This window comes from Amblyomma maculatum, chromosome 1, assembly GCF_055883805.1.
Source record: "Amblyomma maculatum isolate TAMU_Amacu chromosome 1, ASM5588380v1, whole genome shotgun sequence".
In the NCBI taxonomy this organism is placed as follows: domain Eukaryota; kingdom Metazoa; phylum Arthropoda; class Arachnida; order Ixodida; family Ixodidae; genus Amblyomma; species Amblyomma maculatum.
The window spans coordinates 140186544-140205150 of record NC_139344.1 but is presented as its reverse complement, the minus strand read 5'-3'; the positions used below and the strand labels follow the sequence as shown (position 1 = coordinate 140205150).

The 18607-nt window shown below is 48.4% G+C and overlaps 1 protein-coding gene across 1 annotated transcript in view; it reads right to left on the bottom strand.

Annotated features, from left to right (window-relative positions):
- The window catches only part of LOC146204166 (Na(+)/H(+) exchanger protein 2-like), a 168366-nt gene extending 155922 nt beyond the window's left edge, over window positions 1-12444 (bottom strand). The window contains exon 1 of the mRNA XM_084589104.1: window positions 11219-12444. Within this exon, the coding sequence (XP_084445230.1) occupies window positions 11219-11564 (346 nt within the window). The 5' untranslated portion in view covers window positions 11565-12444. The remainder of the gene's footprint in view (window positions 1-11218) is intronic.
- Between the last annotated feature and the right edge of the window lie 6163 nt (window positions 12445-18607).

The following is an 18607-nucleotide window of genomic DNA, read 5'->3' as shown; positions in this document are numbered from 1 at the left end:
TTAATCAATAGCGACGAAAATAAGCTTCTTGTGCGAGTCATCGATCTCCTGCTTTTTGAAGGGTCATCTGAAACACCTCCCCGGCTCTCCGCTAAAAACGCTGCTGGAACGGAGGCAGCGATTAAGCTGTAAAACTGACTACGTGACCGCGCTGTTCTTGGGCAGAAACTACCTTATTGACTATGCTTTCATGGATGTGATGCGACGAATCATCTTGTTAATGGAGTACAAAGTTGCTGCGACCTAGACGCGACAGGTGGGCACCAGTTTTCGTAAGCAATCTTGTCGCTGCATAATTACTCCAAAGCAAGTTGCAGTAAAGTACAAAAAAAAAAAAAAACAAAGGGCAACAAATCAACTGAGGTAAAAGGGTCGACGAACGCCTTGTACTTCACCCTAGGATCGGCTGATAGGACGCCCTCCTTGTCACACGAAAATCTGTCACCAAGCCTCCAGACGATGCAGAGAAAGAAGTCGATATCGAAATGACCTAATACGGTCTGCCCCAAAAACGGAACGCGGTTTCGAACAGAAATTTTCGACCAGCGACGGGAACTCGATATTCTCGAGCGGTGCCAGCTGCAGAGACAAGCACCACCGGCGTCGCGAGGGAACGGACACGCACGCTATACTCGCTTTTCAAAATCTAAAAGCAGCGATGGCTGATAGCGTCGCCGAGCGTTGCATAGATTGCGCGGTTAAGTGTGCCGCGGTGTTCGATTCGAGAGCGCGAGAGACTTCGATTGGGGCCTCGCACAGGTGTAGAGTTGTCACTCCGAAGCACGTGATTTTTGTGAGACTACGAGCCTGCTATACCAGCCGCAGCTCTTTCCTGTCAAGACGCGTCTGAGATCGCATGTTCCGCCTGGGATGAACGAAAGGGATTATAAAACACATAGCTCGACCATTGGTTTTCTTGTACTTTAAAATTTAGCTGTCATTATGCAGAGGAAAAAAAAAAAATCGAGCGACAACCGAATGACACCGAAGATCTCTTTTATCGCTAACCTTCGCAATGTTAACAGCGCTCCGGTAGGTTATATCTGAGGTGCTTTCATTCACGCGGCTCACACACACACACAAAAAAAAAAAAGAAAAAAAAAGAAAGAAAGAGAAGAAGAAGAAGGCAAATGTAAGACGAATCTGCGCCTTAGAGGACAGAGGAGAGACGACGGCCGGCGGGGAGCTGGGTGGGCACGGCTCAGGAATTAACCCGTACGCTGGCCCCCAAGGCAATTTTGTCTTTATCTGCTTTGTTTCTGTGCATGCCGCAGAACCACTGGTGCATAAAAAGCACCGACGGGAGCAGGTTCTCCTCACTAACTGGACAAGTTTCCTTTGCTACGCTTATCAGGCTGCCCAGAATATGGGGTCACTCTGTTTGTACCACGTTTACGTGACAAGCGGTAAAGAAAAATAGTGAGAGGGTGCAGTCATCCCCTAAAAGTATGGCGCAGCCTGAGTGCTCAAGCTCGGCTTGCGGCGACAGAGGGGAAAAAAAAAGAAAAAAAAAAGGACACTTAAGATCTAGCGTTAATGGCTCTCTTGTGCCATTCCTTTTGCGGATCTGACACGGGATGCGAGAGACGTGGAGGGTTTGAATCCCTTTTCGTCCTGCCATCTCAAAGGATATACCCGAGTTGGCAGCTGCTGCCATGTCATATGATCTCGTGACGTTACAGAATCCGCCGACCAATCAGCGCCAGGCCATGACAGCTGCCAGCAACCACCTGCTAGAGGCATGCCAGTGAGTTTTTGCTTACAACGCAACGCCGGCGTCGGATTTTCTTCACAGAGGGGCCTTTAACCCAATCACGTTGAAAAAAAAACAAAAAAAAAAAACAAAAAAACAAAAAAAAAACGACATAAGAGGAAGCTCGCAATTCTTTCGACAGAGAGAGAGGGAGAAAGGGAAAAGAACTGCCGATGTTTTATATATACATTTTATCTAAAGTTATTGACTGCGACTAAGACACCATATTACAAATTTGGCTTATGCGCTCCGCTCTGAGGCAAGAATACGCATCGTCACTCAAAACCCCTTAATGCGGTTAGCCCTCGAAAATAAATGGTCATTCCGTTGCTACAACTGTCGTCTACATACAGCAGGGAACCTACTTGGGAACATAATAGAAGTTACAACAATGAAATGCTGTGAAATCGCTGCAGCATTCATCTGAAAGAATAAAATATTTATATTTAGTCAGCTCATCATCATCGTCATCAGTCTGACTATACCCACTGCAGGGCGAAGGCCTCTCCCATATTCCTCCAATTAACCTGGTTCTGTGCTAGCTGCATCCATTTGACCCCTTGCGAACTTAAGCTCGTCCGGCCACCTAACTCTCTGCCTCCCCCTGCTACGTTTTCCTTCCCCTGGAATTCAATTTGTTACCCTAAACCACCATCGGTTATCCTCTCTTCGCTAGAGCACTACAGTTAGAGTTTGAGCACTGCGAAAACGAACACCTAGAAACTCAAATGAAATATTAAAAGGCATGAGGCTCTTGATTCACAATTCAGATTCCGTACAAAAACTGCTGCAGTAATGTATCCTGCATATGTTTTACAAAGCGCATGTTCCGCAGCATAAGCCACCGTGATTCCTGAAAATTTCTGCACCCTTTCCCTTTCTAATTATTCGCTGCTTTTGTCATTTTCGCGGCTGAAGTATTAGTGCTTTTATTTGGAGCTTTGCACTAAAACCTTTGCGATTCTGTAGTAGCAGTGAAATTGTGCATTTCGGTCAACAGGACGGCTTCGATAGGCCGAGTCCAGAACATTAGAGAAGAGCGGCTACCGCCAAAACTCCTGCAAAAAGTAATATTCGCCGCAGGAAATAAGGAGAAAAAGGAGATTTAAAAAAAAAATAATAAAACGTACCAACTAGCCCACCGTTTTGTAAGTGAATATGCGCGCAGATTGAGGACGGAGGAAATGTGAACTGAATACGGGTTATTCTGAATAGCGTTTTTATTTTTTTATATTAGTTTTTAAGAGAAGCAGGGTGCCACCGAAGGTTCCCACTCAAGACCTCCCTTCTCTTTCACTCGGGCGTCCGCGTCAATAATGCGTTTTTCGTTTTTTATTATTTTTTTGCCCCTGGCACCGAGCTTTGATATTTGCCTGCCGGTGGTGTCTGGCCGGTCTCAGGCGTGCGCGCTGCGCCGCCCTCACCGACGGTCGCAGAAAGAAAACCGCACCGCACTGGCGGCTCACTATAGAGCCTGGCTTCTCTGATCACCGCCGGCAGGGAGCCGCGGTGTTTGCTCTATGAAGAACCCCTCTTTATGGCAGCCCGCCGAGAGGCACCATTGGCCACGGGAGCTCGGGCGCGGTCCGCTAGAACGCAAACATCGTAAATGCGCAGAGGGAAAAACAGAAAAAAAAAAAAAAAAGGGAAACTATAAAGCACAAAAGAAGCGAAAGTCATGGCTACAGACCAGAGTCCAGGAGAGCAGAAAAAATCGGAGCCCGTGCAGGCAGCAGGTTCCAATAACGCAAGAAGGATGTTAGGCAAACGTCGCTCGCGCTGATGGTTGTGTAACAGTTAGTACCCCCTTCCGAGTCAGTGCACGGCAAAGGTCGGTCAGGCGTGCGCAGATGAGGAGTGGGCAGTTGTCCGAACCGTTTGCGCGTTGTACCTCAGAAGTCGCATGAGAGGGATCACCGACATTGGAGTTATAGTCCGGCAGAGGGTTGCGCAACTCTACGTGACTTCGACACGCACGTACGCTCTCGTGAGAGTCTGTGATGACGTCCGCCTCCAATTACGCCGCAGTTAACGAGACGGCGCAAACGCAAGTGTAGAAAAAAGAAGCACCCCGAAATCGCACATTACCAGGGTGAAAACGTAAAAAAAATATTGCCAGCTCCATGTAAATCACGCGGAGAAAGTACCCCAATTTCAATGAAAGCGCCGTCGTAGACAGCGAACACCTGTCCTCGAAGTTATAAGATGCAATGTTCAAGATTCTAAAAGCCCAACTGGGAAAGATCGACATTTAACTGGTCTCAAGGGTGTTTTAGGCCGTTTTTAGAGGAACACCAGGCGCTACTCTATAGTTTACTCTGAACATTATAACCAGTATGTGGCGTTCTTTGTCACTTCTACTTACAGTGTTCGACCCCCTGACGCATGGTGTAATAAAAGCTGGCTCAGAGCTTTTCACTTGCCGATTAAAGAGTACAAATGGGTGATTAAATTACTTCTCGCCTTGTTCGCTTGGACTTCGCTTGCTGTTAGTCAAAGCCAGTCACGTATAAAAGATAAATCAAACAGGAATGATGACTTAACCGGCCGGATGGTATAGAGTGCCCTTTCATTCTCGGAAGCGGCCTCCTCATCTCAGCAGCCATAAAAAAAAAAAATAAAATCAGACTGACACGCTTGTGCTGACTCTAGCACGCGTTTCCCGTAAACCCTCAGAGGTATCAACAAACCCTATGTCGCGTAGCACGTCTGTAAACGCTTCTTTGAATTCGCGCGTCTGTAAACGCTTCTCTGGCCTGAATTTCGCGCATCACCGGACTTTCAGCCGTCGTCTTCTCCACAGAGCAACACTAGCAGGTCCCTCAATTGAAATGTAAAAGAGAGAGACAGAGAGAAAAAAAAAAGTCAAACAAGCCAAGGAAAAAGGAAAAAAAAAAAACAGTTGATATGCACGAAGCTTGCGCCCGTGTACCTGTCACCGTTATGCGTCGTGTCTTCACCGCTAATCGATGTTTTACTCTTGCAGTCACTTTTTTTTTTCCCTCTTTCCAGTTGTTTGTGGTGTAATCAGGTTTGCCAGGTGTAGTTAAAGGAATGCATATTTGGCTAACTTTCTTGCGGCACTCTAGGTAATGAGATAAAACGCTCCATAAGCAGCTTCGTGGCGAGTTATTCGCTGTACTGAAATGTATTCTCAGCGCTGGAACCGATGCGCACATACAGCGGTGCAGTCACACCTAAGGGAGTCGCGCCGCTGGCGGCCAGGCGACGAGTTCGACTGCTCGGCATTTAAGCTGAACCTGCAGTGGGCGATGACGAGAACGGCGCCTTCGGAGTTCAAGTCGCCGCATTCGCTTGGCGATCAAGTAGTGGACATACGTATGCAAATTAGACCGGAGTGCGGCGTTGTGGCACCGTAGTTAAACGTCCGAGTTTAGCGACAGGTATCGTCCGGCGTTCGATTAAGCTGCAGCTGGCCCATTGAACCAAAATCCTTGTTAAAACCGGTGGTGGTGGGGCGTCGTTCAAGAGCTTCGACAGCCCCTCCTTCTTTCCCCTTACCCACGTTTGCGTGTAGCGGATGCACCGTCTGGCATCCAATGTCGCTTGGCCGAGTACCGGCATTTAAAGTGTCTTGCCGGAGCTTTACGCACCGCGAATGCTGATAATTGAACGTTCAGGTATGTGGCGGGTGGAATCTGCATGGCCGTACAAGCGCTACTAGCGAATAAATTAAATCACGTCTAAGGAGACTTGACGATCCTGTTGCGCGCTCCTGCGAGAGAATCGGCTCGGGTTGGTTAAAAATAAGCGAAAGTAGTGAAGAGAAAAAAGGCGGCGGCAGTATAGGTGTGTTGCCATGCTGCTGCTGTGTGCAGTCGAAAGTGGGCCCCGGATCGATGCACTCAAGCTTTCAATGTCTCTCAATGCCAGGCGCGTGCTTCGAGTGAAGCGTGCAAGAAAAGAACCACTGGGCGTGGATTGTTTTCCGTTTCCAGTATTGTAATGGCTTATATTATCACATAGTTTGGGGTCATTGTTTTGTGAAATATGCGGCACGCGCAGTCACCTTCGAGAGCACATTATATTCTTCTTCGGTATGCGAAGTGGGGAACGATATATATCCGCTCGCACATGAAGGACTTTCTTCGGATTTTTTCTTTGTCACAAGGATGGAGCAACAGAGAGGGAGGCGAGGGCAGTAACCATGCAGGAGCTCTCTTCGTCATGGCGAGATCGAAGCTATATTTTTCTCTCCGCGACTGGTCGTAAAACAGTGGCAAAAAGAAGAAAACGCCTTCTGCAGTCTCCTCGTCATCTCACGCTTTAACCGGCTACAGCTCCCTCGTACTAATGCCGTGACCGAGTCTGAAGTATTGCGTGCACGTTGCCTGCCAATTTTACCTGGCGCGATAGCGGTCATTACAGCCATATCAGAGGTATACGCAGCGCTGTTTAGGGCCTTTCAGAAACAATCCGCTTGCTATAAAGTCGCGGAACCGGGGAAGTCCTCGCGAATCGAACGGCGGTGCCCACAAAACTCGCCGCGCCAGATAACCGCCTATCAGCGCCCCTTCTCGGCAACCCGAAAACAACATTTTAGGCAGGGAATCATTCCCTAACAACCTACGATCATAAACAGGCGCTTTCTGCAAATTCTCCAGCCGTGCAAAGCCGGCAACGGGGGCCCTTCGTGGAGAAAGCTGCCACCGTCGGGCGGCGTATATATTTCGCGTCACGTGGCGGTTTTTTTCCCAAGCACAGCCGAGCAGCGGGAAGATGCGTATAGGAAAAATCCCCCCTCACGTTGACGAGGAAGCGGTAGCACGGAGACTTTCAAGGTAAAAAAGCACTGCAAGAGGGTTCGTATACACGGGGGGACGTGCACGCCTTAATCACGGCTTATCGCGCGACCGCAATTGTCGACAGAGCAATGTACCCGGCACCGCCGCCGAGGCCCGACGGAGCCTAACGGGGCCTGTGGTACCCAAGGCATTCTTGCCCGTTATCTGGAGAAAATAAATGCGACTCCGCGAGAAGGAGAAAGCGGCACCCATCACGAGTGAGGAGGGTGCTGCGTGTACCTGCGGATGGTAAAGTGGGCCGTTGCATAAGTTCCTCCAAAAGACGCCCTAAACCCATAAAAGTGACCGGGATGGCGCCAGCCAGGTGCCCGCGGGTCGCCCGACCGCGGTCGCCTGCCACGGCGTCAGCACGTCGACGCACGTGACGGAGGTGTACCCGCGGCTTATCGGGGCTAAACGAGGCGTCCGGCGCCGGTCTTGCACCCCACTTACGTCGACCAGGCGCGCAAAGCGACTTCATCTTGTATTGACGTGTCTCACCTAACATTTGCTTCGGGCGCGATGCTGCTCTTTACAAGAGGCTTCTGCGAGAGCCAAATAATTCATTTCTCACGCGCACAGATTCTTCAAACGCAGCGTAATTTTACGTTGCGACGAAGCAGCTTAATTAAAAAGAAAAGTAAGATGAGCTCTGATGGGCGCTTGTCAAGCACGACATAACGGAAATGAGCGTGACGAGCGCTTAAACGTCACGGAAAGACTGGCGTTTTTTGTTCGAATGAGTTCAGGTTTTAGTCAGTGCGATAACGGTCCGAAAGTGACCCCAGCTGACAGGCGCTTCAGTTGGCAGAAGCCCAGTGGCACAGTTTTCGTCAGCTGTTCGTGAGAGTTTTAGATGTGCTACGTACATCACATAAGCCCTCGCTTCTGCCTCTCAGCGCGTCTCGCTTTCTAAAGTTGATTACACACATAATCGTTAAATAGTCGTTGGTATTGGTGCCTAAAGGTATCAGAACAGAAGGCTGCTCTTCGCTCCTTATGTTATGGGTAAACGGGAAAGGCATTACCTATTAGATATATAGGAGATGGTAGACGAAGTGTGGCTCAAAGAGGATAGAGCCCGAGGTCTATACATGCCACTGGACTGACTTCGTACTAAGTTCGTGTGATTTAGTTAACGCCACTGTTTATTCATACGTATTATTCGGACTGAATGGTGATATAAATACAAATGGACACAGAAAAAAAAATACACAAAGAGTGACGCACTAATAGTTCTTGCGCTTACACATGAACGTAACGATCAAGTTGCTAAAATTTTACGCATCTTTTGGACGCATGTCTTAACCAAGTGTAACTACTCATTAATATTCTCCCTAGAGCAGTCATACGGCTGCACAGGACAGGTACACAGTTTTTTAAAACGATCGCAGCTGAAGAATAAGATGCCCTGGTCAAGGGTCGTTCGAGACTATTGTATAATCAGGTCAATTAGACGAGGTAAATCCGAAAAATGGGACGGTTTCAGCAACTTCAAGTTCGCGGGCTAATGCAAACTAAAATTCGCTCTGTATTTGCTTCTTTCTGCTAAGCAAGACCCTTCCTAGCAAATAAAAAAACACGTAGACATATTTTTATTATTGCCTCGCGGCATTGGCAGGAAGGACTAAAGTCCCCTATTGCTTCTGTTGGGGGCCATGTATGCGAAAATACTCGGCCCTTCACGCCGTTATAAAGTGCGATGACTACCCGCGAGCAAGCGGATTACGTGTTAACACATTGCACGCCAGCCAGGATTTTAAGCAGTGAAACCGTGCAAATGTGACACGGAAAGACGTTGTGACGGTCGGTCTTTCACAAGCGCCATTTTGCTACGGTGTCAGCGACTCGAGAGCGCGCGCGCACCGACGAACGAACATCCACAACGCATATTCTATTCGCATACATGCATGCGAATTTCGCGAAAACGGCGTCCGTAACCTACGCGTCACGAAAATGTACGGCATACACGAAGTGCCGGAGAGTAGCTTCGGTAATGACGGGGGAAAAGATCGGACGAGGTCAGGCGCCCGTTTTCCCCGATCGCTTCCGAACGCTACTTCTTCCCCAACCCGCGGTCGGCATGTTTGCGCGCGCATTCTCTTTCCAGCGCCAATGCGTTTCGCTATTGTCACACACCCTAAACAAAGCGCGACAGGGCAATCAGACGGGGACTCCCGAGAGTGAGTGAGATGTCGAAAAGAAGTCGCGCGCGCCGGCTGCAACACGGGAAGCCTCGGGGGCAATCGTCCCCGTCTCGCTCGCGCGGAAGTGAACCACATTGCTTCGATATTGTCTAAGTGGTCGCGCTCACGCGACGTCCCCTGTGTAGCATTCGGAGCAGCGGCAGCCCGATCGCGCGCTGGTTATCGCTCGCACAAAAAAAAAAAAAAAAAGAAAAAAAAAGAAAAGGACTTTCAGCAAAAAATATCGCCGATCAGCGCGTCCACTGTCTAGTCAGATGCAAGAGGAACTGCAGCGCTGTCGGCGTGTGTACGAAGAGCGGTGGAGGAGGTGCTTCTCGGCCAGCCCGTTATTTTCGGGCCTTTTCGCACTCGTCGGGAGCCTGAGTGATAGGCGACGTTGCCTTTCGCCTCGTTGGCAGCACAACAACCGCCACCGCGGCGTCGTCCTCCCGTTTTGTCGCCCACGCCGGCCGGCCCATCGCTGTCACTGCCACGGCCGCCCTAGAATAGAAACCTTCGCTCGTGCAAACAAAGCGGCTAATTTGTTTCGCGCCAGGCGGAGTGCCCTATCTGCCAGCCCAAGCCGTGATCAGCGAGCGTAAGCGAGCGAGGCGACGGAAAAGTGCGGGGGTGCACGTTGAGAGAACCACGTTTTTCTTTTTTCCTTCTGTGCAGCTTAGCACGTATACTCCACTGCTGTCAGTATACAAGGTAGAACAACTTCGGCACGCCTGAAGTGGTCAAGAAAAAAAAAACTTGCACTATGCAAAAAGGAATGACCTCGTGTTATGGCTTTGCGGGGCGAAAATGACACTTGTTTATTAAAGCACGTATTAAGCGGCGGCGTTTAAAACCTCATTAATAAAAGGAGCGCAACCCACATCGATTGCTCCTGACCCGGATCGAATATAACGTATGACCTCCAGCTGTCACTCCCAACCGTGACATGCCGACGTAGAAAAAAAAAATTAAAAATAAGAAAAGGTTATAGCCGCGAGAAGCCTCTTTCTTGAGTGACCTTCTTCCAGCAGCACCTTCGAATAATGAGAATCCCCGGGGCGTCATCATAGTTTTTGACCACTTTTTTTACACAGAACGAATGCACTTAAAGACGACACTCAGCGCAGAGGCCCTCATTTGAATGCTAATAGTGCTAGCGCCGCAAAGAAGAAATAACGCGTAGACTAACAACTAAATCAAAGCTCATCACGCGTAGCCAGGCGTTGCGTGAGCAGGCCTTAAGTCAGCGGCAGAAAAATTTAATCAGCTGCAGTTGGGGATATTAGTCTCCGACCGACGCTGATCGAAATATCTTAGCCCTTAGACACATACTACAAGGCGCAGAGAGGGAGGATGCGTAAGAGAGCGAAAAAAAGCGAGATATTTAAAAAAAAAAAAACGAGGAAAGAGGCCAGACACAGCTCACGTAAAAGTTCACGGTTGAACGTTTACGTGTGCCAGTCACAAACCCACTCACATCCATCACCAGTGACGACGGAAGCAGCAAGCGAAAATGAAGTCGTGAACATGCAGCGTGGTTTTACAACGTGTTCTGCATGGCGAAAAAAAAAAAAAAAATATATATATATATATATATATATATATATATATATATATATATATATATATATATATATATATATTTCAATTTTCAGTTTCTTCTAATATTCAGGAACACTCAGACAAACCAGTGCACCTGCCATAATCTCCATTAACAACCACAAACGAAGTAAAAAACAAAACAAATTATGGCTTGTCTCAACGTCTCTCGACGTCTGTCCAGTTTCTTAATGGGAACATTTTACAGGGCTGTTTTGGGTGATTATGTGGAGGGAATACAGCAGTTCGATGTTAAAAATCAACCAGGTGAGGCAGCCATAATTTATGGTTTGGAATATTAACGATGAGCGGCACTGGAAAGATGTACTCTGGTCGTTGGCTAGCTAGCTTTGTTGCAAGCTACCTTGGCCAGAGCAGAAATACTGGATTACTGAGAGGATCGTTTAGGCCACATCGCAATAGGCCGGAGTTCGCGCTGAGAAAGCGGGCCAAGTTGCTCTCCGCGTCAACGGGGAAATAATAGCACCTTTGCGTGTGATCTTAATGTCGCTGTATACGCAGCTATGCCCGTTTAACCTTACTATACTTGCTTAACCTTACAGTATAGCGCGTAAAACTTACAAGATGCTTAGACGGATTAGTGAGAACACTCCAACTTTTTTCATTACGTAAAATGCGGAAGTAAACAGAGGCTCGTTGACTGATCGCCGCACCCTTATTCCTGCAAAATTAACTAGAAAACGCCGACCACACATGCCAACTCGCAGCCTCGGCCGCAGAGGAAGTCAGTGAAAACTTGCCAGCCTGTTCCTATAGTGACTGTACACACGATATAGCGCATCAACATCAAGCACAACTCTTGCTGATTCATGCACAAGAAAAGACCGGTGTAAACAAGGGTCTGATGCAGATACCTATTTTGGCGAATCCAGCGATGATTATCCACACCGATATAATGAACGGTGTGGCGACGTGATCAAAGTCCACCTTGGCCACCTGGAACCGCTTGGGATGCCCGTCCCCGGGGCCGTGGTGTCCGGAGGAGCCAGAGAGCGCATGGCCTCCTCCGACGCCGTGGTGGAGGATAGGCGACACGATCACATCGTCCGTGCTCGCCGTGTGGTCGTCGGGGTCCGGCGGCACAGCCTCGTGGTGTCCGCGCGACGCACTGTCCACCACAGGAGCCCGGGCCTCGTCGGCGCCGCATGTCCACGCCAGCGCGGTCAGCACCGCCACCCACAGAGCACGTCGCCACTGCATCGCCACACTCCTTTCCTGCTGTGCGATCGGGGCTGCAAATTACGAGATCGCGGCGAGAGCTCTCATCTTGGAGGAAAAACACTGGCGCTGGATTATAGGAGCAGGCCGCGCAGGCGGAAAGATGCCACCTTCATCGCGGTTGACGGAGAGCAGCGAGCTGACAGCAGTTGGTATGTCGTTGAGAGGTGCTTGACGCGAGGACTGCACTCTCCGCGTTGCACGGCTCCCAGTCGGCGAAACGGAAGCGGAACGACGCCTGCGTTGTGCCGGGCTTCCTACGATCTCAGCGAGCCGCTGCGAGGGATCGCCCTGCTCGCTCTTCACAGTGCGAAAAGAAAGAGCAGTCCAATGAAAACAAAAGAAGTGCGAGTGTCTCTCTTCCTGCTACTGCCGTGAATCGGAAAGTAGAACGGCACGAGAGAAATATATTGCTCGCAACTCGGAGGATTGGCGCATCAGAAGCGCTGAAACTAAAAGCAATGTCGTCTGCTACGCGCGCCCTGTTTTATCTTTTTTTGCTCGCAACTCAGGGGCCGCCGATTGCGCTTGCTCCAGAAAAGCAGACGCCGCCGAGCGCTCGCGGCTACGCAGCCGGCCGAGAGAAGCGTGTTTCGCCGGCGCGTCAGTTTCGTCCCTGCATAGCGTAACCCTTTGCTCACCGCTGCTACTCCGTTAACCGGCGGAGAAAACAGAAGCGGGTGACAATGTCTCGTCACTCACGCCCAGTCGCCGGCACAGCAGATTGGGATGCACCGCTGTTCACACTGTCACACACAGCTGAGAGGAGCACGCCGACGCAGCAGCCGGCACGCCGCCGCAAACAAAACACGAAAGTCCTCTTCCCCGCAGCAAAGCGCCGGTGGTCCTTCGCCGACCGACTTCGCGTAGTCTACTGGAGAACCGACCGAGCCGGACGACGACCGCTTTACGCGGTCGAATTCTCTCCACGCCGGCCATTGGTGCGGGAAAAGACCTGACGAAACGGTGACGCGCTTCTACGTCACTCGACGTAAGCGTGCCGGCATTCTCTCCATTGGTTGAGTGCCACGTCGCGCCGCGCGGCCGACGCGGAAGCGCACGGCCAAGAGAAAGGATTCCCAAGGCGCGCGCTTCGGTTTGCGATGCGAAAGACGTCCGCACCAGAAACTCTTAACAGGCTCGTCTCTTGTAATGTTATTCACATCTGCCACTGCACAGTGAGAACTGTCCGTGTTGTATTCTGCTGCAGCCATGGGATAAGGTACTATTGACGTCGCTGCGTCCTAGGTTTAATGAGTGGCGTAAAAAAACATAAAAGCTATATTCAGAGAATTTTAGACATAACGACGGGTATTGTCCAAATACTGAAGCATATTTTTGTTCCCTGAAACTGAAAAGCAAATTTATGAACATTCATAGGCGAGAGAACTCTTTACACAAAAATAACTTAGTTTTTCACCTTTTTATGGGCGTTAATGTTTACGTAATGATTCCTTAACACTGTCTCTGCCATTCAGTTCTTCTGCTAACAAAATTAACCTCGCCTAGGTTCTTCATATTCGCTTCTCCATATAATCACATTAAGGCTATACTAATAGCACGTGGATGACAGAAGCAGCGGTTTATTATAAACACATACAAAAACGTAAGGTAGAGAGGGGGGATTAACGGAACAAGCCGAATAAAAGTGCCTTTTCCGCAGTTCAAGCTTTGAAATGTACGCCAGCTGAAATGAAAAGAGAATGTAGATCTCTGGCCGCGTTTGGCTTTTTTCCTCACGCGAGAGCTACACAATCAACAGATCGACAACAGGACGTTTCAGAGTTTTCTGCTTCATACAAAGTGGGGAAATTAATAACACAAACTTGACTCGTAGTGGCTTCGTTTACATCGGTTTTTACGGCAGAAAGTGTCCTTACGTTACCGAGAAAGTGGGAAATAAGAGCTCTAGGAAGAAAAATAAGTTGGAGAAGACTGGTTCGAGAGTTCCTTGTCTCTACAGGGAATATGATAGCCGACAAACAGACCAGCTTGAACACGTAGCTGTCAAAGAGGAAGTGCATGGTGCGAATTCCTGCGCAGCTCTCGCGTTTTCTTCCGTGCAGGCACGATTAAATCCCGTTCAAGATCCCATAGTGGTTCGACTCGCTGTTACCTCCTTGGAGCACCGTTTCGGGCAACGAAGAGAACTTAAGCTCGCGAAGGGCAGCTCAGACAAGGAGGGGTACATAGAGGAGATTCGTAAACAAAGCTCCTTCCATGTGACTGTTCTGGTCGTCCACTGCAAAGTTGAATGGGGCGGTCCTCGATTCGATAGCTGGCGGTCGCAAATCGAGGTGCACCATAGGCGGGTTAGTAATGCAGTCAGGAAGGCGGCACGTCGGGCCGGACGTGCGGCTCGGGCGTCGATCGGGCTTCGCCTTCACCTTTCGCGCACACGTGCGAGATGCCAGTCGACGCTCGTCAAGGAGCGATCGACCACGCGACACTGAGCCGATAAGGCGGAGTGGCAACCGAGCCGAGCAACATTCTCGGAAAATTGGCAAGCCGGTTAATGCCGTGCCGGATTTTGCGTCCTACAGGACGGAGCGTGCTCACGTGCTGACTGAATGCGCCCCGTCGCCACTGCCAGTGGCCTCGTTCCGGTAAAGCCGGGAGACGGAAAACCGCCATCCTTCTACCCTGACTAGTTTAAATCTCTCTTGCCCCGTGGCGTAATTGCACGCACTTAAAATAAAGGATCGCTGCCTGTGGCTTGTATGCTTGCTAGTTTGTGGACAGCTCTTACCGAGCGTTTCCGTCTCCTCTCTTTTCCTAGATAACTTTTTTTCTCATTTTCTTAAACTGTTAGCACCAGCCGTTCTCGCTCTTTACCCCTCGGGTTGCAGGCAAGTTTTGGGACCTAAAGTGCAACTATAGCTTGGTGATGCTGGGGTCGTGAGACGCTCTGCATAGAACTGTGTTACCGTTTTGGGCAAGCAGAGCAGCTGAGTGACCTATATGTTTATTTCTTTCTCCAACACTACCTCACACGCAGTTTTGACCGAGGTCAATGAGTTGTACATTAACTTGGGCCCCTTTTTCATAATCAACCTCTCCTCCCTCCCCCTTCACCATTCAATCGATGAAGCTGAGCATCTCAGAGTAGACGAGGCTTGGGACGAGATTTACGAAACGCCTCTTGTGTAAAGGAGGCTCTCCACCGCTCTCTAGTCTCTTTTGCGCTTACTCCTGTCCAGTGCTCGCGCGCCTATAGACAGCCGCGCAGCGGTTTTACGTGGAATATGTTACGCCGATGCAACCCCTGAAGAACGTCTTCAAATAGCCTCTCGCATCCATGTTCGTACATAATGCCGATCCGTTACCGGCATGCGTCTAGTGCCTGCTTACGTGAACGTCTTGTTGGTTATCATGACACGTTTCGTGACTCACCAAGTCGGTGCGCACTCATCATCGAGGTAATTTGGTGAAGGACAGAAAATTCGTAGTATGATCACGGGTTGCTCTGTTGTACAGAGGGCATGGGGACTCATTCTGTACACTGCGGAATTTGATTGGTCACATACACGACGCAATATGCGCACCTGCGAGCGCTTGTCCCCGCGACTGATTGTATTTGTGTGGCCGCAGTTCTGGACCGGTCACAGTTGTCGATCGGACGTGCGTTGAATGGATAATCTCGAGAACAAACGCTCAGAGGTGTAGGTAAATGCTAGCTGGAATATAAAATGAACAAAGACTCAAGAGAGATGAGTATCTTCTTACGTGCAACATGTTTTGCGACTGGCCAGAAGATTTCTCATTTGCTGTCATGCTTGCACCACATGCAAGCTCTAGCTAGTACTTGAAAGGCGCTAGCCAGTTGCATAATGCGCTTACGGCATATTTTTATCAACCTGACCTCGGGTGACAGCCTATAGCGGCGCGTTTTTCTTATTTGCGAATCACGGCGTAATATATAACGCTGCGCCCCCCATTGCAATAGGCATTTCCACGTTCAAATTGAAGATCGAAGAAAAGCGCCATACCCTTAAGAGAATAAAGGAGATAAAGAACGCTTCTACCCGTGTTCGGTGGTATACATCGTAGAAGTCTGCAGCTACTAAATCGGAACCTCAGAGCTCCAGAAAATTCTGATCAACGCCACAGAATTCATAATCTGAAAGGCATATTTAAAGAAAACAACTTCATCATGCTTTGTAGTTTTTTATAATGACCCTCGAACGATTCAATTTTTCAGCCAAGGTTAATTGCTTACTTCATTTCCCTTCTCGAAAAATTATTAAGTAGTTACTATTAATACATCTGAAAATAGTTTTAAGCGCTGATTGTTAGTCGATTGCTATGCACCGCAAAGCCTTTATAAAAATTTCGCTTCTGTATGTGTTGTTTGGCACGTCTTGCGCTAAAAAGAAAGTGTTGTGGGCGAGGCGCACTGTTGTTTTCATCATTCTACAGTCTAGGACTCCCAGGAGTACCATAGGAGCGATACCAAGTGACTATGTATCGAATCCAGTGGCCTGCACATACCTTGCGAAGCAGATACAAAAGCAATCACAGCAAGCTCTATATGTTCAGCCGATGAAACTTGCAGAGCCAAATAGCAAAATTTTTCCCAAAAGAAAACGTGTCTGGTGCATTTTCGAGCTGCTCTTTTTGACTTGGTTACGTTTGTTGTTAAGCTTTCATGTCAAAAGGCAAGGTCAAAGATTAAGGTCAAATATCAAGGTTGTAGAGGTTAATTGTTCAACGCAATGTTAAGCAGCCTATTGACTTTAAACCGAACTGTTGCCTATAAGTCCCACCCAATGACCTTGATTAAACGTGGCATATTAGAGCTATCGTTTGAAAACCTATAGTGCTCGTGCCCTCATAGAAAACAAGCTCACCCTAAAGGGATAAGGACATTGCTCACATTTTTTTTTCGCTCTTGCCCTTATCAGCCCGTATTATCGCCGTGTATTTGTAGGTTTTTTATTGAATCCACCACTCAAGTCTGAATTTTTCGATGCATATTATGATGTGGAGGTTGTTAGAAAAGCAGCGCTTTTTACTGCATGGAAGATCAGTTTGTTATATTGTACACAGCTCTGCTCATGCTTCAGATACACATACTTGTGTGAGCAGCTAATTTAACCTTCCATATTTTTTGACGTCACTCAAAGGGAAGGATGTGATCAGAATACTCGTGGCAACGCGTGAGGCCAAAATGTAGAGACTGTGACAAGTAAGTCCCCCATTGTTTTCACCGTTGCAGCAGCGCTAGCCGAGCGATTATAGCGTCGCATATTCTATGAAGTATTTTGTCGTACACCAGAGATACTGTTTGCCCCTACCACACTGAAACTTGCCCCGCTGCGGTGACTCAGTGAGTAGGGTGCCCTACGGCTGGTCTTAAGGACGTGTCGATGGAGGCAAATAACAAGGCATCGTGTACTGTGCGACGACAGCGTACGTTAACGAACCCAAAGTGATCGAGGTTTTCGGATCCCTCCACTACGGCGTGCCTCGTAGCCCATGTCGCTTTGGGTGCGTTGAACTCTATAAACTAAACCTAGCCATTTTTGAAACATGTTTCTGCGCATAGCATAAATATGTGTAGAAACCAAGGATGTTAGTGTACTTTCTGCCGCTTTCATGTTGGTGGTTACATTATAAACCGTTAGAACGCGGAGTAGAGAAGGAAAAAATAAAGTAAGGTGCTAGGGTACTCTGGGAGAGCTTTCATCTAACCTGTTGTTATGAGTATCTTGTACTAATGACATGCTATTGCATTCCGCCCGTCAGGCATTTCCATGAAAACCGAAGAAGAAGTTGAAACTGATGATCAAGAAGTGCTGTTAACCACACGCCTCACGTACAACGGCACAATACCAAACATCCTCACAGCGCCGTGAGGAGCCTTGAGGAACATGCGTTATTGCGCAAGTTTGCGCAGTCTGACCGCGCCACTGAACTAGTTGATTCCTGTCACGTAATATGGTTGCAGCGCTCCGCTATACGATAGCAAACCTTAACAATATGCCCATATTTCTGTCATTTGTCTAGACTGAACATCTCTTATACGCAGCAGAAATGGTCCCGGGCATGCTATTAAGATCAGATAGGTCGGATCGTAGCTTCAAAGGTCTCGTTTATCACTCCTGCCTTCCCGTCTTCCCTTGTCATTATCTGCAAGCGTAGTGCAATGCGGTAAGTACTGCTGTAAACTTTCGCGTCAGCACACCTCAGTTTAACGAATATTTCATTAAAAAAAAAAAAACAATTTCCCCAATCCCTGGGAGTTCTTCTATCAAGCAGATGCCACAACTATGTTATTTGAATTTATTTCACGGCAGCGGCTATTTCAGTTGAACGACGACATCAGCTCGAGCGCAACGTTTTTTTTTTTTTTTTTTTTTTTTGACACACAGTCAGCTTAACGAAGCTTTGCTCTACATACTGCTGGAGTGACCTTCCAAGCAGCTGCAACAGCATGCAGTGTAACATTGCTGGCACTTGCCGCACCGTAGGCACTTGTATCATTGTAGCAACCGGCAAATTATGCGAATTTTTCTTTGATGTTCCAATACGTGCTTAGTTTACTTTTGATTGGAGCTGACAGAGGCTTATAGTGCATTCACTGTGATATTGTACAATCTTGAAAATGATTGCGTTGAGACAAGTAGTTGATTCAAATGAATTTCGCATTGCTAGTAGAGCTTTGCCATTAACAGCTAAGTAGAAAGCTAGAACCCGCTCAAAACGTCGCCTGCAAACGGCTTTCAATGGTATGCCCTCAATCAAAATTGCTAACTTTTCCATTTTCTCCCCCAGATAGGCTTTGCAGCTCTAAATATCGGTGGCTAGGCAGCTTGTTAAGCATTTCAAGCCATTCCCGCTCACCGCTCAAAGAGCAATTTTTACTATTTTGACATTTATGAGTGTCACGTTTTGTGATATTGCACATAGGGAATGTTCAAGCGTTGCTAGTAGCGGCTTGAGTGAACCTTTTCCGGATATTAAGACTTAACTAAAGTCGATGCCTGCTGCCCTTTGCACTGCCTGAATCTTTCACCTCTCAA